Genomic DNA, 25,516 nt, shown 5'->3' with positions numbered 1-25,516 from the left:
CGCCCCGCCGTCTCCGTGGCCTTCTTTGGGCTACAGTCAGGACCGGGCGCGAGCCGGCGCTGTTCCCATACACCCCGAGCAGCTTCGGGGAATCCAACCGCCCGAGCGGGACATCCCAAACCAGAGTGTGTTGCGCAGGGGAATCCCTGCGAGAGCTGGGGCCCGGGCGCCCCTGCCGAGTAAAAGGCGCGAGAGAAGACACAGACCGCTTTCTTCATTCTGGTTTAATTCCATTCAGTGCCCCCCTCTCCCATAGCACCTGGGGGGGCCGCGAAACACCCACTCGAGTCCGTAAAAAAGTCACAGTTTGAAGGAAATGAGAAGGGACAGTCAGGGCTTGGGTCTTACACCTACACAGCTGACGGCTCCTCAGGCTCGGCGTTCTCGGCCAGGTGCAGCTTCTGTCTGTGCGGGTCAAGGACTGTGACGCTCTGGACCCCAGGTCCTTCCATCCCTATCGTCCCAGCCTGCACAGGCTTAGTTTCCGCAACTGCGCACAGGGGCGGGGGTCAGGGACTCTGGGGTGGTCCGTGGTCTAGGGTTGCAGCCCTTGGTGGCCCCTCTTGCCAGGCCTTACCCCCTTCGCTTTTGGTTTAGATCATGTGTGTGCACTACTTCTGTTAGGACTAGATGTGAGATAGTCTGATCAGTAAAAATAATTGTTCAGTGCTGAAAGAATAGGGAGACATCAGACAAGCTTTGTCATAGATTGGTGTCAGCTAAAGTGCCTACAAATATTTTGATAAGTAGGTAGAACATATTCCCTGCAACCATTGTTCTTTCACCTAACATTTGGGGAATTCTTTCTGCACCCTCTACCAGGGTAGGGGGAGTTTGTGGCTAATTCTGTAGGAGTGAAAGGGGTGAGGATGTTGGTTATCTGTAAATATTCCTGCAGGGTGGCGGGGAGGCGGAAGCTGATTTTATATCTGGGAGGGGAAGACACCCACTGTCAAGTCCCCTAGAAAGGATACATAGAATTACTAAGATCTTCCAGCTGTCAACAGAGAAAGGGGGATTTCTGTAAGGAGGGGCACCAGGCCAAACTCTGGATGTTCTGGGGCTCATCTCCTGGTGGGCATTGAGAGGCCCAGAGCTTTTGCCTCCATGCACCCCCAGTTTTTCACCTAGGGGCCAGGAATGGTCTTGGCAGCATGTACCCTCCCACCCCCGGGTGCCCTCAGGAACCAAAGCCCCCAGCCTGACCCACATTGCTAAGTAGCTGGTCCAGGTTGCGGTCAGCCATCGTCTTCTTCTGCTCCTCAGGCAGCCCGCCAGTCACCCCGTCCTCTTCCTCCTCCTCCTCTTCCTCCTCTCCACACACGTCTAGGCTGAAGTGCAGCCGGGCCAGCTTCTCCTGCATCTCCCGCACGTGCTCCAACTGCTCAAAGGAGCATTCCTTCCCTGGACGGCACCTGTCAGCTCTGGGAGCAAGCTTGGGACGGTGGTCCCAGCCTCGCCCCCAGAGACCCAGCCCTCCAGCCCCACCCAGGACTCACCGAAGGCCTGCAGCCGGCCTGAGTGGAAGTCATTGAGCAGGTTCAGCAGCCCCCCTTCCATTTCGTAGACGTCGGTCACCTCAGTCAGGAAAGAGTGCTGCAGAGGCGTGCCTGCAGAGCCGCCTGCACCTCCTGCCAGCACGGGGCGGCATTTCTCCTTGCCTACCCTGGTGAGTGGGCATGGCCATGGTCACAGCGTGGGGGAAGCCAGGTACCCCCAGGTCTTTTGTGCCATCTGTCTATGCACTAATTCATCTTTCTATCCACCCATCGACATAAGTGGATGTTTGTTCTTCTGACCCTGTCTGGGGCACTAGGATGCATTAAGGGAAGCGAGTGGATGAAGAGGGGTGAGGGTAAGAGATCAAAAGAAGCCATTTTCTTCCAGTGGTACAGCCAGAACCACGCCTGGAGCAGGGCTCTTGGGTTCCTGTCTGACCCCTCACTCATTCCTCCTCTGATCGCTTGTCCTCACTGGTCCTCAGTGAATTTGGGGACAGTTACTTCCTTATTGCCATATGAGCCATTTTACCACTTCCAAAAACATCTTTCTGCCCCTCTTGTATATAGAAACCATTTTTTGAATTTTCCAATGCCCACAGGAGAACATTGAACGACCTTCCCAGCTTGGCCTCCATACCTCTCCAACTGCATTTCCTACTATTCCAGTCCCAGCCCTGAGCTTCAGCTACCCTCACTTGGCTGTGTCCAAACATGCCTCTCAGGCAGGTGGTGCCAAGGGCGCAGGGAAACATAGTAATTAGAGGAAGAATGTGTGTTTAGTGGAAACACTGTAGGGTAGACACATTACAGGGTAGGAGGCAAGTTTTCAATCATTAAAACAAGTGGAGAACTCAAATTGTTTACTTGAGTATCCCCTCACCATTTCCTGCCCCATGACACTCCGGGACCACCAAACCACTTGTGATTCCTGGAACCTTGCAGGCAATATTTTTCTTCTATACCCCTGCCAGGCAGGCCCCTCAGCTTAGAACAGTCTCTGTCTCCAGTGTGCCCAACAGCCTTCTCTGATTCACGTCCTAGAAGTTTGCTCACTCCCTGCCCTAAGGTGCATCATCACACTGGGTGATCCCTGTGACCCACCCGGTCTTTTTTTCCTAACACACCTGAAAGTAGGGACTAGGTCTGAATTCTCAGGGGCCAGTGGAGGGAGGGGGAGCCCCAGGGAAGGCATGGATTCCTACTTAGTAATTATAGGCTAAGCCCCCTTTACCTTGCTGCCCACAGGGCTCAGGTCAGAGTTAGGGTCCCTCCCTCCTTGCCCTGCTTCCCAGCTGTACCTACCTCTTGACCTTGGTCCGCTGTTTGGGGGATGGCAGATGAGGGAGTCCCAGGGCCAAGGAGCCACTGTGGCTTGTGGGCACTGGGACCCTGCGTAGTGTGCCTGGGGGCTGGGCTGGCTGGGTCACACAGGGCTTGGGACTCCTTTTCTTCTTCTTGTCCTCCATTGGATGCCGGCTAGGCCTCAGGCCCTGGGAGGGAGGCAGCCCCACTGAGATGGTGTGGGCAAAGCCATCCCTCCACCCAGCTATCCCTGAGACTTGCAAAGGATGCCCCAGGATCTTCAAACTGTCCCCTCATCACTCCAGTAGGGGAAGGCCGGGTGCCAGCACCTACTGCTGAGATCACAGATGTGTATTCCAAAGACCTGTGGCCCAATCCAGGTCTCCTCTGCCCTTTAGCTTTAGCCTGAAAACCTAGGTCCTGCCTGAAAGGACTGGATCAGACACTATTCTTGGGCTGCAGCTGCTCCCGGGGTTTCCTGTCCCTGTAGCTGAGGGGGTGGAGCTGGCAGAGGAAATGTAGGGGGAGACAGGGTGGATGTGAGCTGGCAGGAGCCCAGCTGGGGATTAGGGGTGTATTAATTAGACTCCGGTTCTATTTATCAACTGCCTGGACAGACCCTGACAAACCTCAAGGGGATCAAGACGTGCATGGGATCACCTGGGAAGACCCCGTGTCGGACCCCTAGAGGATGGGCATCAATGGTTGAGCTGGCAGGGCTCAGTCCCCGCACTTAGACACTAGCATCCTTTCTCTTCCACCACCCCCAACGATAAACACCAGGAGACTCCCATTAGTTCCTTGGGACAGACTTCCAGCTGCTTCACCCTCCCCAGTCGGGAAGTCCCCTCTAGGCTGCAGCTGTAGTCGGAGACGGCTGGTGGTCCGGCAGGGCAGCCGGCAGCCTAGGCCTCCAACAAAGGCTGCGCCGAAGCTCGCACCGCTCGGCCTCCCTCCCGGCCCGCCCCCTCGGCTCCACGTCCGCGGAGGTCCCTCTGCCTGATGTCTGGAGGCCCTTTACGGGGTTTCCCCAAGCTGCTTACTCCTAGCTTCCAACACCAAGCCCGACTCTGCACTCTGGGGTGGCGCCTGGGGCATAAGCATTTAAATTGGCACGAAGCCGGCTGGCACTGAGGGGGTGTGGTGCTGGGGGAACAAGCGCGTCAAATGCCTGGCCCAGCAGTAGCTCAGTCCAATTAGAGACGCGAGAGAAGAATTACAGCGGGAGCTCCAGCTCCCCAGGAATGCGTGGTGGCGACCTGGGATCTATTTTCCACAATCAGTCTCTAAACCCGCGTGCCAAATGGATCTCTCAGCTCGGGAGCCAGGATCCGAAATGGAGCGAGACCAGCGTCATTCCGCCTCTGCACCCACCCCCAAGGGGGAAACTAACCTGAAGATTTAGGGTCTGGAGTGATGCTTCCGTGCCGGTTCCCTCCGCGCTCAGCACTCTCCAACTAGGGAACGGAATGGGTGGAAGCTGAGCTCGCAGTAGGTAATTTGCATTTAAAGAGAAACTGACCTTTTAAAGAGTGGGATGGAGTAAGATGGGAGGAGCATCTCCACATTGATTAAGTTGTCCCTTTCATTGAACTTCACGTCTCCTTTTGAATTAAGGTGATGATATTGGTTATGTGAGGACAATCCAAAAAACCCTTTCACTGCCTATCAGTTTAAGAGAGAAGCTACAGTCCCTTGCAAAATAGTGGAAGCTTTGTCAGAAATGGAGGAGAGAAGGAGGTGGGGAGCTGGGAGAGAATGAATGAATGTATATGTGTGTGTGTATACACACACACACACACACACACACACACACACACACACTCATATAAAATACATAAAAGATGATGCTGTTCAAGTGCTGCACTCAGTATGCCAGCAAATTTGGAAAACTCATCAGTGACCGCAGGACTGGAAAAGGTCAGTTTTCATTCCAATCCCAAAGAAAGGCAATGCCAAAGAATGTTCAAACTACCGCACAACTGAATGCATCTCACACGCTACCAAAGTAATGCTCAAAATTCTCCAACCTAGGTTTCAACAGTATGTGAACCGAGAGCTTTTAGATATTCAAGCTGGATTTACGAAAAGGCAGAGGAACCAGATCAAATTGCCAACAACCACTGGATCGTAGAAAAACGCAAGAGAGTTTCAGAAAAACATCTACTTGTGCTTCATTGACTATGCCAAAGCCTTTGACTCTGTGGATCACAACAAACTGGACAATTCTTAAAGAGATGGAAATACCAGACCACCTCACCTCCCTCCTTAGAAACCTGTATGCAGGTCAAGAAGCAACAGTTAGAACTGGACATGGAACAATGGACTGGTTCCAGATTGGGAAAGGAGTATGTCAAGGCTGTATATTTTCACCCTGCTTATTTAACTTACATGCAGAGTGCATCATGCAAAATGCCAGACTGGATGAAGCACAAGCTGGAATCAAGATTGCCAGGGGGAGAAATATCAATAACTTCAGATATGCAGATGACACCACCCTAATGGCAGAAAGCAAAGAGGAACTAAAGTGCCTCTTGATGAAGGTGAAAGAGTGAGAGTGAAAAAGCTGGTTTAAGACTCAACATCCAAAAAACGAAGATCATGGCATCCAGTCCCATCACTTCATTGCAGATAGATGGGGAAACAATGGAAATGGAAACAGTGACAGACTTTATTTTCTTGGGTTCCAAAATCACTGCAGATGGTGACTTCAGTCATGAAATTAAAAGACACTTGTTCCTTGGAAGAAAAGCTATGACAAATCTAGAAGGCATATTAAAAAGCAGAGAGAGTACTTTGCCGACAAAGGTCTGTCTAGTGAAAGCTATGGTTTTTCCAATAGTCATGTATGGATGTGAGAGTTGAACTATAAAGAAGGCTGAGTGTCAAAGAACTGATTTTTTTAATGTGTTACAGAAGACTTTTGAGAATCCCTTGGACTGCAAGGAGAAACCTGTCAATCCTAAAGGAAATCAATCCTGAGTATTCATTGTAAGGACTGATGCTGAAACTGAAGCTCCAATACTTTGGCCACCTGATGGGAAGAACTGACTCATTGGAAAAGATCCTGATGCTAGGAAAGATTGAAGGTAGGAGAAGGGGACGACAGAGGATGAGATGGTTGGATGGCATCACCAACTCAATCCACACGAGTTTGAGCAAGCTCTGGGAGCTGGTGAAGGACAGGATTGCCTGGCGTGCTGCAGTTCATGGGGTCAAAAAGAGTTGGACACAACTGAATAACTGAACAACAACAACAAATATGAAACACAAAAAGCAGCAGCAGAAAGAAACTGCAAGAAAAGATAACCATCTTTCGAGTGAGTCCAGGTCCCCTATTATGCATTTTATGTATCCTTGTAACAATCCTGAAGGAAGGCAGTCATTGTCCCATTTTACTAAAAGTCAACAATATTCTTTTGAGGATAATACCACTCCCTCCAGAGCACCCATTCTGGTAGGTGATGGGGGTGTATTCAGCCATTCATTAAATGACAAGGCCAAGCCTACCCTCTCCCTACCCACAGGCCTAGGGGACACGTGTGGGGAGCATCAGGTCAGAGCAAAACCAGTGCGATTCCCCAGCGCTTGACACCAGCCCCCAGGAGGGAAACCTGAGTGTCTGATGAAGGCTGAGCCAGCGCTGCTGGTGCTGCCCCAGGAGGTCAGATCAATGGGGCAGCTATTAAAAGACCAATCAGAGGCTCCCAGCTCAGGTCCCCTGAGAAACATCTGATGCAACAGGAGGCTGCCCTGCAGTCTCAGATAACTGCCCCAGGGCCTGCACACCACGGCCGCACCTCCCTCCCCCCCACCCCCTACACACACACGGAGCAGGAGCATCTCTCTCAGGCCTGGGCCTCACTGAGTTTCAGAGGGGTGGTCACCCTTTCCAAAGGCACTTCATCAGGGCTCTTTCCCAGGTGCTTCTAACATCTAGACTGACCCAGAAGGGAAAACATTAAGACCTCTTCAACAATCAGTGTGGACATATAAGCCTGTGGAAGCTTGGAGGGAAGGACACTTGTCTCCGCCATGTGGCAGGTATTCATATGTAATCCATTGGGCCAGACCAGCCCAGGTGGAGAGAACAGGATGCAGGGTGAGGTACAAGTAGGATGTCTACCTTATAGGAGTCTCAACTTTTACACCTTGCCTTGGGGTGGGTGAACAGGAATAAGAAACACACCCATCCATAAGCATTAAGTGCAGCTTCTGCTCTTGGAATGGAATGCATGAAGTCAAAGGGACGTGGAGGTTCCTGTGTATTCTCTTGGGTGGGCCAGTGCCAGAGATACAACCCATGGTGGAGAGCCCCAGTGGCGATGGTGACAGAATCGACTCATCTTAATTTGGGCCCCTGCTAGTTGGCCTATGCCAAACTCTAGTCTCCCCGCTTTGCGTCTTCCTCAGACTTGACTGATTTCGTATTTAAGCAACTTCAGTGGTTCCTTCTCTCTTGATCTAGTCCAGATTCCTTAACCTGGCACAGAGGCTCATGGTGGTTTGGCTGGTCTCATTTCCTCCCACTACCCTCCAGGGCACTTGCTTTGCCAAATCAACCACTTCCTCACTAAATGTCAAACTTCCACTTGCCTTTTGGGTCCTACGGCTATTCTAGGATCCAACTCTATCCCCTTGGTGAAGGGAACAGGACCTCTTCTCTGCTCCCACAGCACAAGCAACTTTCCTGTATCTAAAAGCACCTTTCCCCCTCACTAGCCCATGAACTCTCAGAGGCCAGGGACAAGTTTTGATGGGAAAAAAATCATATATATCTGATGAGCTTCATGCCAACTTTGCCAAGGGCTCTACTCAGGCAGTTGAAGTGAATCTGCTAGTGTCCTAAGCCTGCAGGGACTGTTGGAAGGCAGGAGGGCACTCTGAAAGGTGCGCGATACCAGGGCAGAACCAGAGATGTCACAGATCTGGACACAGCAATGATGGTCGGATGGATCCAGAAGTAGCAAAGGACCACGAAGGTTGGAAGAGAAAAAGTAAGGCAACAGACTCTTTATTTAATGTGGTTTTAAAATACATCAAGTCCCTGGCTGTTGTGAATACCAAAAGGAGACAAAAAAGCTGTCAGCACAGCTTCAAACAAATCTGGACGGCCAGGCTGGGCCATAAGGGAAGCAGTTACAGGGACAGAAGGCAGTACCCCTCCCCCAGGCGGGTGCCTGGCTGTCCCTAGGGTGACCTCCTCTGTGCTGTGCAAGGTGGGAGGGCTGGAGCAGCAGCAGGAGAACCACCTCAGCAGGCCTGGGCACCCCCTGCCAACAGACATCAGGGTGGGGGCGGGGCGGGGCAATAACCATTGTTTACAGACATAACATTCTCTCATAGAAAGTGCCTGAGCGCAGCCCACGGTCCAAAAACCTCACAGAAAACAAATTTTTAAAAAAGTGCTGCTGCCACCTCTCAGAATCTGGTGTACACGAAGCTCTCAGCTGGACAAGACCCTGAACACAAGTTACTGTCAGCAGAGCCTCACCTGCGGTGGTCCCCTGGAGGAAACGCTAGCAATCTAAGAAACCAACACAGCTCTTGGTCCAAAAACTGAGGTCATGGGCGTGAGACCTGCCCCACTGAGGGAGGAACTGGCCTTCATCTGTGGATAGGCCACCTCTTCATCTGGCCCAGGACCCTGGCTGGTGTGGGCAGCACCCAGGAACCCGGGCTGACTTTGGAAAGCAGAGCAAGCAGAGCAGCTGTAGTGACTGAGAAGATTTGGTCAACGGAGAGAAGAATGGGACCCCACCTACAGCCTGGCCTGGATGGCGAGAGGGCTGAGCTGAGAGCAGAGCTTCTACCCTGCATGGCTGGGGCCACCTTGCTCACCAAGCAGCTAGACGTGGCTTCTGAGGACTGTAACTTGCCACACCACACTGGGCTCTGGCAGTCCCCTCCCGGCCAACACTATAGGCTTTAAGAGGTAGCTGAATGGGGCAGGTGGTCCTGTGGGCCACTGTGGGCCTCCCTGCTCTTTGAAGGGGGCAGGCAGGAACTTCTGCCTCTTCCCGGGCTTCCTTAGCCCAGCAAACCCTGTTGGCAGCTCTTCTGTTCCTCAGCAGAGCAGGATCTCAGCCAGGGATGGCAAATGGATCTCAACACTCACACTGGCTGCTGGGGGAATCTTGAGAAATGAGGGTATACCAGGAATGTAGCAGGAAATACTCAGAAGCAGATTAGTGGTACCACCCATGGATGAAGAGGGGAAAGTGTGTCATTCATTTGCCATCTCTGGTCCAAGTCCTAACATGATTCAGGAGTACTTCACACTCTTTATGAACCTTATCACCTGAGGGATTTAAGAACTGTTAAGAGCGGGCTATTTGTGGAAGATGAAGGGAGCTATAAGACAATGAACTAACTTCAGGGAAATACAAGAAGCAAAAACTCATCCACTCAATCCATCTTGGTCTATGGCTTCTGCAGCTGCAATGAAGCTGAGGCCCAGCTGGAGATGGGATTATGGCACCCCCAAACCCAGCGTAGCCCTGCTTCCTGATGCAAGATTCATACATTCTGCTGTCCCAGAAGTGTTTTGTACAAAGACTGGCTAATGCTCTGGCAAGTTTGCAAACAGTAGGTCTTTCAGAGTACAGAGTAGCATGTGTGAGGGGTGGGAGTTGGAGTAGAGAAGAAACAGACACAACTATCTGCAGCCATTCTGCGGACTTCTGGGGCTCAGTCAATGGCTGAGTCTCATTCTTATCCATTAGCCGTTGGACAAGACCTGGGGGCGTTCACACAGGAACAAGTAGGCTGTCAAGGAGGGCATATCTCAGCTCTTATTACGTGGGTAACAAAATCAGGGCAAATCTCAAAAAAGAACGCACACTGTGGGCACGGATATATGAAGCAGACTCATCAAGCCAAGGGGATGGTTGGACTCGGGGCCCAGCATCTGCTGCGTGGAGACAGTGGTGATGGCATCAGCAGTGGCCACCCAGGACTGAAGCCATAGGGAAGCTTGTGGCAAAGCCATGGGGACCCTTTCCTTTCTCTTACTATAAATAATCTGACTTCATCAAGCAGGAATCCTAAGCACCAGTGTGGCAAAGGTGCCAGGCAGGGTGCTGAGGGGGGTGGGGCGCTAGAGGCCAGGAGCCCAGGCACCACTGCTATAGCACCCCTTCCTCCTCAGAAGAGCCTCAACCCTAACACTGTCACGTGCAAAACAAAAACAGGAAACAAACCCAAACCTTCAGAAAGAATCCTTTGGGTGATCTCTGGTCCATCATTTGTGCAGGCTAGAGAGGCACCTGTGAATGATAAGGCTACTGCGAAGCATCATTGGCCTGGTCCTGGCACCACCAGCACGCAGGGGAAGCGGCACCTGAGGGGCTCCCTACCAGCACATCGCCCTGCACAGAACATGCTCCAGGTCCCTTGTCCTAGGCAGGGAGGCAGTCCGATCACCAGCTCCAAGTGCTCTGTCAACGCTCTCCCTGGAGACTCCTTTTCCAGGTCAAGGGAAGCAAAGGAGCTTCCAGGGGAGCTAGGAGAGCTGGAGCTGCCCAAGTCCAGCTAACGGGAGAAACACAGTCGTGGCCTGGGCGTGTCATCTGTCACGAGCTCTGAAGGGCAGGGAGGGAGGGGTGAGCCTCACATCAGGCAGGGAAAAGCTCGAGACACTTGTCCTGCCAGCTTACTGTGACGGCAGCTCCCCTTTAAGACGCTTCAGCTCACAGAAGAGCCACTGACTTGATGTGTACACACCCCCACCTGTGATGCAAGCCCGTTTTACACTTACAGATATATAAATGTACGAGGCCTTGCACATATGCCGTATGTATGCAGAACTGACCCATAAAATCCAAAACTGCAAAGAGTCAGATGTCAGCCAGGTCAGAGCACCCTGGGCCTCAGCGGTGGGAGCCTCACACAGGCTGGGCCCAGCTGAGTGGCTCGTTCCCTTCCCAGAGCGCCCCCTGGCATGGGCACCCTAGGCAGTGATGGAGGTGGGTTCCTGGGGCCCCGTTTGGCCTGAAGGGTCTGTGCTCAGTGCTCCGGGGCAGCAAGGAGCTTCTGTGGCCCTTGGGGAGCTCGGAGTTTGAACCCTGGGCCCCTCGGCACCCTGTTCCTTAGAGGCATTGGCAGCCTCTGCCCTTCGCTCAGGGCCACTGTCAGTGAGGGGAGCCTGGCCTCCAGCACTCAGGTCCTGCACCCTCTTGTTCAGGTCATTGCGCTCTGACTGCAGGGCTCGGCACAGCTTCTCCAGCCGCTGGATTTTCACCTGCAGGCCCTCCAGCTCTTTGTCCCGGAGTGTTTTCTAGGGAGAGAAATGGGGCCTTCAGTTCCATGTCATCAGCCACCCACCCACCACTGCCACTTGGTAGAAAACATTCACCATTCATATTTTAACAACACTGGGCACTGGCCAGAGTCAAAAGCTGGCCCCTTTTGAGTAAACAGTCCTGGTTTATGCTGAGACATGGCTGCCAGCTGGAGACAGGTGCGGTATAGAGAAGGGGCATGGCTTGGAGGTGATGGATTCCTCTGTTTATTCACCAGATGGCCTTAGCAAGTGCGTGGCTTCTGAGTCTGTTGCCTTATCAGTTAGCCTGGACTACTAACATCACCTCATAGATCTTGAGAGAGCTCAGTGAGCTGGCGCATCCACACACTCAGCAGGGTCTGGCACACAGCAGCCTCTCCATCAATTACTTTCTCCTTCACCTCAAGCCACAAAATCAAATTAACTGCACGGCTCTGCATGCCAGCTGCACACACATCGGCACCCCTTGCTTCTTCTGCTGTTTCCTCCTTTCTTCCATTTGTTCTCTTTGCTTCCATTACACACCTATCACTAAGCTCACTTCCTCCCTTGAGGAGACAGCTGGTGTGTCTGGACTTGGACAGACATGCGCGTGAATCCCAGCTCCACCTGGGGCTCACTGTATCCTTCTCGGTAGAAAGTACAGGAAAGGGCCAAGAATTTTCCACCCCCAGCCCGGCTGCACCCCGCACTCAGCCCACCTCCTCGGCCATCTCCAGCAGGGCCTTGTTGCTGCTTTCCCACCGGGACCGGTACATGGTGGTTTCTTTTTCCAGCTTCTTGATCTTCTTAGTCATCTGGGTTATGTGACACATAGAAGGAAACGGTCAGGGGGTCAGGCGATCTCTGCATCTTTGTCTCCAAGTTGGGAAACCATCCCAAGGGGGCGAGATCAGTGCTTTCTGAGCCACCCCAGGGTGTATCCAGGTAAATATGGCCCACTCTTACCCACCCATGGTATCAGTCACATATTACTGTAAAGAGCACCACATGAAGCACTCCAGGGATGGGGCTTCCTGAAGGCAGGCCTAGTGTTCAATTCAGAATGAAACTGCTTGCACCCCCATAGTCACCCCCAATCTGGACAACAGTCACCTTTTCCATCTCCTGTTTGAATGTGGTGAAGACCTCACTGCTTTTGGAAAGAGTGTTCTGGAACTCCTCAAACTTCTCAGTATACAGGGCAAGCTGGGTGAGAGAGAAGCCCACAAGTAAGACTGGGCTTTTCTGGAGCGCACTTGTGGTCAACCAGCTCAGACCCACCCTTAGCCCTCTGACCCAACAATTCTGTTGAGATACCAGTTTTCCTTAAAACAAGACAAAAACCATATATTTGGAAGGATATAATCTAAAATGTTAAGCCTAAAAAGTAGGACTGGGGTGGTTTACATATTTCCTGTAATGTTCCTTTTCAAACTTTTCTTCCAGAATGAAGTCTCATTTACATAATTGAAATCACCTGTTCTGTCTCCACCTCCTCAAAAGGAACACAACACTTTGGACCTAGAACAAGTCCTTTTAGCTTGCCTACCCACCCTGGTCACCACCACATAGGTGCCAGCCAGGTCGAGAGAACAAAGGCTTGGGAGGTCACATAGGAGTCAAGGTGGGCCTAGAATGAGGGTTCCATTTCCCTCCCCCGGGATGGGGCTCAGCTTGGGGACCATGGAGGCACAGGGGGAGACTGTAGTCTTACCTGCTGTTTCAGGTGGGTCTCCTGCTGTTTCATCAGCTCACACATCCTCTGGGACTCCACAGCCTCTTTGAGGAGCTATTTCCAAGACAGGACCCCAGATTCCATCAGAAGCCCCTAGAGGCTGCATCTGGACTGTTCTAGCCATATGCACCATCACCCCCCAAGGCTTCCTGCTCTCAGATGGTTTCTGAGCTGGCAGTGCCCTGGCCTAACCAGACAACAACCTCTCCCGGGCACACTTCACTGTGAGCTGAGCCAGAACCTGACCCACCTTCCTCCCAGAACCCCCACCCCCGGGGCCTGAGCCTCACAAAATCCTTCTCCCGCTGGTGCCTCTCCTCGGCCTCCTTCAGCATCTCCTGGGCCTGCTGGAGCTTGGCGTCCACCAGCTGCTGCTGCAGGTCCTTGTGTTTGAAGACTTTGTCAATGTGCTGCAGGGAAGCATTGCCAGGGGTGGGTGTGTGGTTTCCGTCTGTTAGGAGCTCTTCCTGGGGGTGCCCAGTAGCTACGGGATGCTCCACATGCAGAGACCAGGGCACTGCCCGGTCTCCCACTTCAGTGTGGCATGCTGGACTCCCACCTGTCCCACAGGTTGGGCCCCAAGTCCCTGGAATGTCTACTTCCCAACCTCACCTTATTTCTTTCCCACTAAGTCAGTCTGGCATGAACACAGGCATGAGATCACCTCCCAGGAAGCCAAGCAACAGATACACTCAAACCTTCAGCCTCATTATTCCACTGGACTGAGAACCTGCACTTTTGTAGCCCAACTCCCTAGTAAGTGGGAGTACCAGGGGGAAAGGAGAGGGAAGAGGAAGAGGGCCCTTCACTTGGCCCAGAAGGGCCAACTGACAGTGTGCAGGGACCCAAAGAGAGGGATTCGAGTGCCTGGGACAGCAGTCAACACCCATCAAGGGAGTGACGTCCTGCCCTTTCGGGTGGCAGGGGCAGCAAAACAGCAAGCAACGGGAGGGCACAGCCCCTAGAGTCAATCACTGAACACAGTTCCAGCTCCCACCCTGTAATGCCAAATGCTAAAATACTCTGAAAACTGAAATTGTCTTAAGTGGGCAGAAAAATTTGACCCATATTACTGTAGGGCTAATTATAAACCTAGGTGAGAATACTCACAAGTTTAACTACATAAGCATTAACGTGTCTGATCTGGGGTGCGACAAAATACATGATCCATGAATATAACTCCAGTCTAGAACATGGACAGTTTTATTCCAAAAGACACCTGGCCCTACAGTTTAGGACAGGGCACTGTGGATCCAGCTGTGTGGTCACCAGCGAGATTCCTCTCACCACCTCAGTTCCTTATCTAGACCCCTCCTGAGGTAAGAAGGGGGAACGGGTGAAGGGATGAAGCCTGGAAAGTGCTGCCTGGTGCTGGCACCCACCCAGACTCCTCAGTCCGCTGGCGGCCCCTCACCTCCTCCCGCAGCTCATACTGCTCAATCAGTTTCTTGAGCCTTTCAGCCAGCTCCACGTTCTCCTGGCGTAGCTTGGAATTGCGCTCATTGTGCTGTTCCATCTGCAGCTGGATGTCATTCAGCGTCACCTGGAAGTGCGAGGTCACTTCCTTGCGTTTCTCCTCCTCCTCCCGGGCCCGTTGCACACCTTCTTCCTGGGCAGAGAAGTCACCCCAGCTCCATCACCCACCGCTCCCAGCCTCACCCCCCCAGTCCAGGGATGCTCTCTCCTGGTAGCCCTCCCTGCTCTCCCAGTGAGGAGCAGCCAGGCTCTAAAGAGATGTCAAGCAATGGGAGCTTCTAATGGAGCCCTCTGTAAATAGGTGACATCGAGCCAGAGACTCCCTGAAAAATGTAGGTATACAGGTAAGTGCCTTTCTAAAGAAATCTAGATTTCCTGAAGCCTACTTTTCCTGGCCTCAGAATAAGTTTGGAAGATCTATTAGTCTCAGTTAAATGTGCTTTTATCTATGACCCCCTCACCCTGACCAAGTAGTTAAAATTCAGTAATACCCAGGGTTGGTAGGGTTGTGCAGAATTAGGCACTTGGACACTGTTGGTGGGAAGGCAAAATCTACTAAAACTAAAATTTGATACTCTTTGACCTAGACATTTCACTTTTGAGATTCAGCCTATGGATAAATCCTATATAATTAGCCAGAGATATATAAAAAGAATTTTCACTGTAGCTCTGTATCTGTAACAGTGAAAAATTGGAAACAACACAAAACACACTAACTAGGGTAGTGAGTAAATGCAGTGCATCCATATAATGCCACTGTTAAAAAGAATGAGACAAGCTTATATAAGTGATAGGGAAAGATGAGGCATTGAGAAAATGGAATAGGCTATGAAACAATACATGTATAATAATTTCATTAAAAAACAAAATAAAACAAAACTATGTTACATTTTACACTCAGGAAACTTAGAAGGCTATGCTTAAACTTACATATAAGTAGGTCTGTTTCCCATTAGTTTCTACTGGGTCTGGGGTTGAAGATGGTGGGCAATAATTACCTTTGATTAATTACCTTTGTTAGACTTTTGTCACCTTTTACTCTCTATCACATCAATATTAAATTTATAACATTTTAGAACAAACAATAAAACTGAGCAAAACAAGTTGCAAAATATACTTACTGATGCAAAGTTTTAAAGAACCACAAAGGGTATATTTAACGATCTGGAGGTCACAGTACTGACCAAGCCTTACTCAGACTGACCCCAACCTAGGACAAAGGCCTGACTGATGGCCCTCCAGAAGAAGGGCTGCTTCCCTGGACTCTATGGAATGGAGAAACCTGTGAAGCCCCTCGTCTGGGTTCCCTCAGCATCTAACCTCTACCTCACCTAATATAAGTGCACAGTAGGTGGTTAAGCAGCTCCAAGGCACAGTGTCACTGAGGAAATCTCTTTCTATCACAAAGCCCTTGTTACTTTTAGGGGGAAAGCTACTGAAGACGAGTGAAGTCAGGAAAAGCGGATGGCCCACCTTGAGGGAGCGGTTATGGCGCTGCAGCTCGCGGCAGAGGCTCTCGAGCTTGCTGCGGGCCAGGATGGCCTTGCTGTGCTCGCCGCGCAGGTGGTCCTTCTCCTGCACCAGCTGGCTCTGCTTCTTCTGCAAGAGCTTCATCTGCTTCTGGGAGTTCCGGTGCTCTTCCAGCTAGAGACAGAGACAGAGGAAGAGCCCCGTTGGGGACTCAGAGTCTCCAGAGTTGACCCAACTCCAGTCATCACAGCTCAGGCTAGACACTATGATGGTGCTTCACACACTGACCCCAATAACCCCAAAGACCCCATATCAGGGATACAGAAATGGACGCTGAGGACCAACCAGCAGAGGCTCACAGCCAGCAGATGCCAGTTTCTCTCCAAGCTGTGACTCCAGATTCAAAGCTCGTAAGACTCTTCAACCACGACATTCGCCCAACTCTCAGGACACCTGTGTCCACAGACCAGCCCATCTGCTACCCTCTTCCCTATATACAGCAACAGACCCTGATTCCCCATTTCACTTCTCAATATGATTCTGAGTATCATGTTGGCCTTTTCATTACTGACAGATAATCTTTCTGCTTCCTCCTCACAGACCTTCACCTCCTTCTTAGACCCGGTCCTTTCCCATCTCAGCTCAGCTCCCCTCTCATAAGCCTATTCAGCGCCATAGGAAGAAATATAATGCAACTTGGGGGTAATTAAAAATGTGCCAACCTCCCAGGGCAGGGAGGGTGTAAAAAGGGGGAGCACTGACCAGCTCAGCATACTTCTTGCACAGAGCCGCGAGCTTCTCCTCAGGGGTACTCAGTGTGTTCAGTGTCTGCATCAGTAACGTGATCTCCTTTCCTGCAGAGCAGAGGGAGCAAAGCCATGTATCCCCTTCTCTGGAGGCCCCTGTGGGTCTGGGCCCCTATTCTCGCCTATCAGACTTTACGTTTCCGTTCGCTGACCTGGCTCACTGCCCGCTCTTCTGTGTGCTTCAGGAGCACTGGGACCCACTCAGTTCTGCCCACCAGTATAGCCCCAGTACTGTTCTGAGTGCCCATCACAGAGGACACATTCCACAAACACTTATTCAGTGAAGGACTGAGGAAGTTCCCTGACAGTCCAGGATTCCACGTGTTTACTGCCAAGGGCACAGATTCAATCCCTGGTCAGGGAACTAAGATCCCGCAAGCCACACTGTGCAGCCAAAACAATTAATCAATCAATCCACCACTTACACAAAGATCTTAAAAAAAAAAAGAAGAATGAGTCTCTATGAAATCTCAGAGGTGAGCACCAGGAGTGGGAGAAAGAAAACTGCCCGCTCTACCTACAGGTGAAAAAAAGGTATCCCACCTGTGAATTCAGTGCTGTTTCAATGCAAAGAAGGGCTTCCTTGGTGGTTCAGCGGTAAAGAATTCGCCTGCAATGCAGGAGACCTGGGTTTGATCCCTGGCTTGGGAAGACCCCCTGGAGAAGGAAAAGGCTACCCACTCCAGTATTCTGGCCTGGAGAATTCCATGGACTGTATAGTCCACGGGGTTGTGAAGAGTCAGACACAACTGAGCGACTTTCACTTTCAATGCAAAGAAAGCCCTTCTGAAAAAGGAAGGACACGAAAGGAATAGGTCTCCTCAAGAACACTGCACTCCAGTCAACAGAGGCAGCCAACAGTGCACTTTAAAATGACTATACCCCTGCCAATAAATAAATATACCTTTCAATATCTGATTGTAAGATTAAAAAAAAAAAAAACCCAAACGCTTCTTTAAATTAGGATAACAGGGAGAGGGTGGGGGAGTAGTGATCCCATAAGATGTGGGTATAACATCACCTTTGCTTCTTTAACCCACTCACTCTCCATCCCCACCCAAGTGACTCCCCCACTGGCTGTGCCTGAGTCAGAGGGGGCCACTACGCACAGCACTCTGCCAGGTCCCTGAAGTGTCAACCCCTGGAGGCTCTGAGAGACCAACGCAGAGAAGGCAAATCGTTGGTACACAGGCCAAATCCAACCCACAGATGAGTTTTGTTTGGCTCCTATCCTATTAGTTGCCAGCTGTTACAAATCTAGAGATTTCACATAACTCTATGTTTCTGGCTAAAAAAGCAGCCAGCTGCAGTTCTAACATACTATCAACTCACTGGGACCAGGTGGCAGTCAAGCCTTTGGATAAAGGAGGCGTTCTCTTGGTCTCTTGGGGCCCTCTGGCTAAGCTTAACTTATTTGAGTTTTCAACCCTGGTCTAGTTCAATTCTCTTATTGTGTAGAGAAGTGGAAACTAAGGAACAGAGAGGAGAAACGTCTTGCCTAAGGTCACAAAGCAAGTTAGAAATGGTGACAGCACAGAATGCCTACTGATGACTCTTGCTCTCCATCTTCTCAAAGAGTATACTGGACTTTGGTTTCCGCTGGTTCCCCCACTGCAGTGAACAACCGTACACCTCTACGTGATGGCCCCACTGTCCTGGCTTTGATTAGACTATGTGGTTTGGCAGCTCTGGAAGTCGGGTTTCTTCTGAATCCTTGCAGAGCAGGCTAGCCCAGGAAGGTCAGGTCCAAACTCCCTCCCCTCACAAGTAGCTGCTCTCTGCTCACCCAGACCCTTGGCTTTCTTCTTCTCCTGTGGCCTTCGGTGGTCTCGGTCCACGACCTCATCACTGGTGCGGATCTCGTCTGGGCCCGGCTCCCCCTTGGAGATTTCCTTCTCACCATTGACTACTGGAGTCTCTGGCTCAGGCTCCCCATTCCTCGAGGCATAGGTCCGGGACTTCTCTGCATCTTCGGGTTCAGCAGGCTCACCCTGTGCCACATCCTCGCCTGGGCCCCCCTGACTGTTGTCCACGCAGTATGTACTGAGGATGTCTTCCAGCTGGCGGCTCAGCTCCTCAGAGACATCCTGGAGGGCACCAGACTGAGCACTCTTGGCTTGTGCTCCTACAGGAGAGGATGAAGGGCAGAGAGGGAAATAAGACGGTTAGGGCGCTGGTTGGGATTTTTCAGGCCCAAACATACTGGGTTGGGTTAAATGTTGCCTAAATTCTCTAAGCCTCAGTTTACTTCCCTATAAACCAACATAACTATTTCTCATTACTGCCAACCACGCTTGTGTTGAGCATAAAAGAAAATCAAGTAGGTGGGAGGGGGGTTCAGGATGGGGAACACATGTAAATCCATGGCTGATTCATGTCAATGTATGGCAAAAACCACTATAATACTGTAAAGTAATTAGCCTCCAACTAATAAAAATAATTGGGGGGAAAAATCAAGTAAGCAGACCATCCAGCACACAGGGGTGGCATCATGTAGCAGGACCTCTACATCTAAACTCTAAATCTAGTCCATTCCCTTCTCCACCCTGCCAATATTGCCTCTTGATATTAAAAAAGTTCCAGGGAATTCCCTGGCAGTCCAGTGGTTAGGACTCTGGGCTTCATGGGGTGGGGGGAGGGTCCATCCCTGATGGGAACTAAGATCCTGCAAGTCACCGGGTGCCGTCTTAAAAAAAGAGTTCCAGAGGAGACAGTGTTTTGGGAAATCAAGTTTTCTCTTTACTTTCGTCAAGTAATAAATCCTTCCTTCTCTGGGAGAGGGGGAAAAAAAAAGCACCAGAAAAGCCTTAAGTATAAACATCAGTTACCCACTGGTGAATGAGGTGTTTCTAACCTGGATTTGCTGGCTGGGAGTCTCATCTGACTGCCAACCTCAACCTGACTTAATCCTGTCAGTGGTCTGCCCGTGGGCTTTGAATGGTAGGCTCTATCCACTCCCCAGCGCCTGGTGGGGGCTGCGCAGACTCAGCGCTGGCCTCCTCTCCACATTTCCTCTCTGCTGGGTAAACAGTGGCCTGGGCCTCTAATTCCAGAAGCTAGACCGGCGCGCCACAAACTCCTCCCCCTGCGCGTTGGAAAAGCAGAGCTGGCACACACCCTCTGCCTTCCCTGCAGCCTGGCTGGTGGAACCTTCAGCTTCTGTCGCAGGAGCCGACTGGCTGGGCCGCCCCTGGGCTCCCTCAGGTCCTGCTTCCGGTTGCCCCGGAGTGTTTTTAGGGTTGGAAGTGTTGCCTGATGGCTTGGCAGGCCCATTCTTTTTGTCTTGGTTCTTCATTGTAGTATGAAATGTCAGGTTAGGAAGAGATCCTATAGAAACAAACACATTGCTATTTTCCAGACTTGAAAAGTCCTCCTCAGCCTGGATCAGAAATCCCAATATCGGGGGGCGCGCAAAGCTGGAAACAAACCGGCAGGCCTTCACCAGAGGGAGTCAGCGGTTCTCCCAGTCTCTGGTCAGTCCGGTGTGCCCAGCCAGGCCTCCTTTCTCCAGAAGCCACTTCTCGGCACAACACTGGCCCCTCACCACAGGCCGCGCGCGGTACAGCATCAAGGGCCGGGACTGACGTGGCGGGACGCAGGATTCCCGGTTCCTCTCCGCCCCCCCAGCCCTCACGTGGGCGCACTCCCGTCGTGCGCGCGCGCGCGCAGCCACCCACACCCCCCTCGCCCAACAGCCACGCGCGCGCGCCGCCCCGCGCATGCGCACAGGCCACAGCCCTGCCCCCCTCCCCCCCGCCCCCAGGCCCGAGCATTCACATTGAACCCGCGCGATTCCCCGCACCGGCCAAAACCATCTGAGACCACAGACCCTCTGCTCGCGGTGTTCCCCCTAGCTGCCGCCGTACGCACCCCCACCGCCGACACCCCGACGGCTTCGCCCGCTCTGGCCTCGGACCGGAAACCCTGGATAACTGCTGCCGGCAGAGCCTCCTGCTCGCGCCGCAGCCAATCAATAGCCGGCGCTAGCGCGGGGCTTGCTGGGAAAGATGAAGCGAAGGCGGCCTCTGAGGAGGGTGAGTTGGAAAGGCGGGGGAGGGGAAGGACTACGCGTCCCTCCATGCATCGGGGCTAACCCCTGCCTCCCAAGATGCAACAGGGCTTCAGTCCTCGAAGCCGCAGACCCAGGAGGTCTGAAAGGAGTCATTCATTCTGCACAAATACTCACGTCAACCTCGTTGCTATCACGCAGAAGCTATGATTCAGCTCCTAGAACCTTTCGCCAGGCTACTTTTTTCTGCATGCTCCATTACCCCGTCCTTCCTGCTGTGAACATGTGTGTGTGTGTGTGCTTCGTCGCTCAGTTGTGTCCGACTCTTGCGACCCCATAAACTGTTGTAACCTGCCAGGCTCCTCTGTCCTTGTGAACATCTGTGACTGTCTAGGAACTCTGAGGAATAGGGGAATACTGGGCTGGCTATCAGACCAGTATTTCAGTCCCAACTTCATCACTAATTTGCTGTGTGACTGGGCATTCTTTTCCCTCCCAGGGCTTCAATTTCCATATTCAAATAGAATTTTTTATCGTTTGGTTTTTTGTTTTTTTTTTTAACACGAGTTTCCCCAGTATCTTAAATATTGTACCTTTTGTTATTCCCAATTTACAGCTGTGGACTGTAAGGCACAGGTTAGGTATCTTGTCCAAGGTCACATCGTTAATGACTGATGAGAACAGATTCAAAGCCAGGAAGTTTGGCACCCATCCTAACACTGGACTACCCGCCTCTTACTCAGAATAACCACCCATGGTAGGCTTTCCTTGAGGATGAATCAAGGTAACCTGGAAAGTAACATTTTTCCATCTTCATTACCAGCTCTTTGGAAGGTACTGAGGGGGCCCTGCAAGGGGAAATTTGGCCTCAGCAGATTCCTGAGTGTTTTCTCTGCATGGTGCACCGTCTACAAAGTTCCAGTTGCACTGGGGCTAAAGAGGAAAAAAAGCCAAGTTTTCTCCTTGTGAGACCACAAGACAAATGTGACACCGACTGCAATACTTGATCCATTTGTCTATTAGATAGTGGAATAAAAGTTAACAATCTGTGTGCCTGTATTAAATGCCTAACTGGTATGGCTTCTGTTTCCAGCCAATACTACCTATGCCCTCATCCTTTTTTGTTCCATCTATACTTTTACTGTTTCCAGGACTTACCAGGTTTTTGTAGGTGCTGTTCTACCTTCCAAAATTCCCTTCTTGGCAAAGCAAAATCTTTTGAGGCCCACCTAACTCAAAGGCCACTTCAAAGTCTTTTCAGTTCTCTGCAGTTTGTTTTAGCTCTCTAGGTCTGGACAGAGATTTATTCTAGCATTAGCGGGGAGGTGTTGAGATTATTTGCTTACAAGTCACTGAACATTGCAAGAACTGTTGGCTAAAAGCTCTAGTCCTAAAACCTAGCATCAGTCTGGGGGCTGAGATGGCAGAGAATATTTTTAATTATTTTGCAAATTGGGCATTGTTTTAGAGCTCTTCAGTTCAGTCGCTCAGTTGTGTCAGACTCTTTGTGACCCCATGGACTGTAGCACGCCAGGCTTCCTTGTCCATCACCAACTCCTGGAGCTTGCTCAAACTCATGTCCATTGAGTCGGTGATGCCACCCAACCATCTCATCCACTGTCGTCCCCTTCTCCTACCGCCTTCAGTCTTTCCCAGCATCAGGGTCTTTTCCAATGAGTCAGTTCTTAGCATCAGGTGGCTGAAGTATTGGAGTTTCAGCTTCAGCATCAGTCCTTCCAATGAATATTCAGGACTGATTTCCTTCAGGATTGACTGGTTTGATCTCCTTGCAGTTGTCGAAGACTCAAGAGTCTTGAACTGTCAACGACAGTTCAAAAGCATCAATTCTTCAGTGCTCAGCTTTCTTTATGGTCCAACTCTCACATCCATACATGACTACTGGAAAAAACAGCTTTGGCTAGATGGACCTTTGTCAGTAAAGTACTATCTTTGCTTTTTAATATGCTGTCTAGGTTGGTCATAGATTTTCTTCCAAGAAGCAAGTGTTTTTTAATTTCATAGCTGCAGTCACCATCTGCAGTGATTTCGGAGCCCCCCAAAATAAAGTCTGCCACTATTTCCATTGTTCCCCATCTATTTGCCATGAAGTGATGGAACTGGATGCCATGATCTTCGTGTTTTGGATGTTGAGTTTTAAACCAACTTTTTCACTCTTCTCTTTCACTTTCATCAAGAAGCTCTTTAGTTCTTCGCTTTCTGCCATAAGGGTGGTGTCATCTGCATATCTGAGGTTATTGATATTTCTCCTGGCAATCTTGATTCCAGCTCATGCTTCATCCAGCCCGGCATTTTGCATGATGTAATCTGGATGTAAGTTAAATAAGCAAGGTGACAATACACAGCCTTGATGTACTCCTTTCCCAATTTGGAACCAGTCCATTGTTCTATGTCCAGTTCTAACTTGCTTTTTGACCTGCATACAGATTTCTCAGGAGGCAGGTAAGGTGGTCTTGTATTCCCATTCTCTTTCAGAATTTTCCACAGTTTGTTGTGATCCACACAGTCAAGGCTTTGGTGTAGTCAATAAAGGAGATGTTTCTGTGGAACTCTTGCTTTTTCTATGATCCAGTGGATGTTGGCAATTTGATCTCTGGTTCCTCTGCCTTTTCTAAATCCAGCTTGCACATCTGGAAGTTCTTGGTTCATGAACTGTTGAAACCTAACTTGGAGAAGTTTGAGCATTACTTTGCTAGCGTGAGATGTGTGCAATTGTGCGGTAGTTCGAACATTCTTTGGCATTGCCTTTCTTTGGAATTGGAATGAAAACTGACCTTTTCCTGTTCTGTGGCCACTGCTGAGTTTTCCAAATTTGCTGGCATATTGAGTGTAGCACTTTCACAGTATCTTTTTTTAGGATTTGAAATAGCTCAACTGGAGTTCCATCACCTCCACTAGCTTTGTTCATAGTGATGCTTCCTAAGGCCACTTGACTTCGCATACCAGGATATCTGGTTCTAGGTGAGTGATCATACCATCGAGGTTATCTGGGTTGTTAAGATCTTTTTTGGATAGTTCTTCTGTGTATTCTTGCCACATTTGTCTTCTGCTTCTGTTAGGTTCATACCGTTTCTGTCCTTTATTGTGACCATCTTTGCATGAAATGTTCCCTTGGTATCTCTAATTTTCTTGAAGAGATCTCTAATCTTTCCCATTCTATTGTTTACTCTTATTTCTTTGCATTCCATCACTGAGGAAGGCTTTCTCATCTCTCCTTTCTATTCTTTGGAACTCTGCGTATATTAGAGCTCTTAAGATGTTAAAAATATTTTTCCTTAGTTGGAGAGACTTCAGAGCAATGCTCTTCCCCACCCCTTAGGCAGTGTCTACCAAGTAACATTGAGAGGCAGTATTGATATAATGGTAAAAGGTGGAAGTCAAGCTCAAAAAGGTTTGGAATTCAGGTCTCTCAAAAACCAAGGCGTTCATTATTTCCAGAAAAGCATGTGGGAAATCTCTTGAGGTAACATATGAATCAGACTTTGATGGATTTCCATAAGAATAGGGTGTTCTAGGCAGAGATACAAAACAATAGAACAAGGTATGCAAGGGATGAGAGGAGTGATGTTCTGAGAAGGGTCAACAGTGGCCTCCAAGGGCCAGCTATGAAAGTCGCTCAGTTGTATCCAACTCTTTGTGACCCTATGGACTGTATAGTTCATGGGATTCTCCTGGCCAGAATACTGGAGTGGATAGGGTAGCCTTTCCCTTCTCCAGGTTAATCTTCCCAACCCAGGGATCGAACTCAGGTCTCTCCCCCCATTGCGGGCCGATTCTTTACCAGCTGAGCCACAAGGGAAGCCCAAGAAAACTGGAGCGGGTATCCTATCCCTTCTCCAGGGGATCTTCCCAACCCAGGAATCAAACCAGGGTCTCCTGCATTGCAGGTGGATTCTTTACCATCTGAGCTATCAGGGAAGCCCTGCTAGGTAATGAGTAAAACACAGGCAAGGAATAAGAAAATTTGATAGAAAAATGGGTTAAAAAGTTACTTTTTCCTTTGCTATAAGAGAAAATGGGAACAACATTAATATCTGCCAGGGAGCCCAATGGTAATGGTGGTGAACAGTAATAGAACTCTTGCAGATTGTCTTCAAGTAGAAACTCAGGCCCAGGAGTGCTAGATATTTGAGGGTGGGGAGGCTTTTTTCTTTCTAGTTGCGGCGTGCACTGGCTTCACTTGTTGCCAAGCACGGGCTCTAGAGCAGTCTCTAATTGTGGCACATGGACTCTCTATTTGTGGCCTGCTGGCTTAGTTGCCCTACAGCATGTGGGATCTTAGTTCCTGGACCAGGGATGAAATCTGCATTGGAAGGCAGATTCTTTACCAGTGGACCACTAGGGAAGTGCCAGGTATTTTTAAATACAGCTGCATTTTTTAATGTTGGCAATGAATTAAAAAGGAAAATGTACTCAAGCCAACCAAAATCCTCCTTTTGAGTTGTATCAACTTTTTGACTGCTAGTCTAATTGCTACATTAGGAATTGATGTAAACCAAAGTGAGTAGTTTGTGAACTACTTTGGGCTCAGTGGACTGTGAAGGAGTGATGAAATGATGTGAAAATCTTATATAGAAACTCTAGAAAATGCAAACTAAACCATAGTGAGACAGAACTCGCATCAGTGGCTGCTGAACTTTAGGCAGAAAGGAGAGATTCCCAAGGGGCATGTGGTGGTAAGTATGCTCACTATCTTGATTGTGGTGATGGTTTCATGGATGTAGATTTATCAACACTTAACAAATTGTTCATTTTAAATATGTGCCATTTACTGTATGTCAGTTATATTTCAATAAAGCTGATTTCAAAAATACTTTGTAGCAGAAGCAGGCTGTTACAATTCTTAATTCCATTTGTTAGGCCACAAATTGAAACATCTTCACTTCATTGACTTCCAAGAAATCCAGTCTAGGATCACTCCAAAGAACACGG

The 25,516-nt window shown here is 50.1% G+C and overlaps 2 protein-coding genes across 4 annotated transcripts; both read right to left on the bottom strand.

Moving 5' to 3' along the window:
- Positions 1-71: 71 nt before the first annotated feature.
- On the bottom strand, positions 72-4,270 carry CCDC28B (coiled-coil domain containing 28B). 2 transcript variants are annotated; one of them, XM_065930295.1, is made up of 6 exons: positions 3,138-4,162; positions 2,805-2,992; positions 1,500-1,666; positions 1,211-1,404; positions 975-997; positions 72-405 (listed from the first exon to the last, which is right to left on the bottom strand). In XM_065930295.1, the coding sequence occupies exons 2-6, from the start codon at positions 2,966-2,968 to the stop codon at positions 351-353; spliced, it is 603 nt and encodes a 200-aa protein (XP_065786367.1). In that variant the 5' UTR covers positions 2,969-2,992; positions 3,138-4,162; the 3' UTR covers positions 72-350. The 2 variants fall into 2 exon arrangements, with proteins under 2 accessions (XP_065786367.1, XP_065786366.1); XM_065930294.1 differs by lacking the exon at positions 3,138-4,162 and adding an exon at positions 4,198-4,270 and having other exon boundaries at positions 75-405.
- Positions 4,271-7,787: 3,517 nt separating this feature from the next.
- Positions 7,788-20,552, bottom strand: TXLNA (taxilin alpha). 2 transcript variants are annotated; one of them, XM_065930292.1, is made up of 11 exons: positions 20,428-20,552; positions 19,675-19,884; positions 18,344-18,682; positions 16,514-16,605; positions 15,755-15,925; positions 14,220-14,414; positions 13,096-13,215; positions 12,785-12,859; positions 12,184-12,276; positions 11,790-11,885; positions 7,788-11,082 (listed from the first exon to the last, which is right to left on the bottom strand). In XM_065930292.1, the coding sequence occupies exons 2-11, from the start codon at positions 19,850-19,852 to the stop codon at positions 10,756-10,758; spliced, it is 1,686 nt and encodes a 561-aa protein (XP_065786364.1). In that variant the 5' UTR covers positions 19,853-19,884; positions 20,428-20,552; the 3' UTR covers positions 7,788-10,755. The 2 variants fall into 2 exon arrangements, with proteins under 2 accessions (XP_065786364.1, XP_065786365.1); XM_065930293.1 differs by having other exon boundaries at positions 20,387-20,516.
- Positions 20,553-25,516: the final 4,964 nt, after the last annotated feature.

The sequence above is a fragment of the Muntiacus reevesi genome, chromosome 3 (genome assembly GCF_963930625.1).
Source record: "Muntiacus reevesi chromosome 3, mMunRee1.1, whole genome shotgun sequence".
Taxonomy (NCBI): Eukaryota; Metazoa; Chordata; class Mammalia; order Artiodactyla; family Cervidae; genus Muntiacus; species Muntiacus reevesi.
This window is presented reverse-complemented; position numbering and strand designations above follow the sequence as displayed.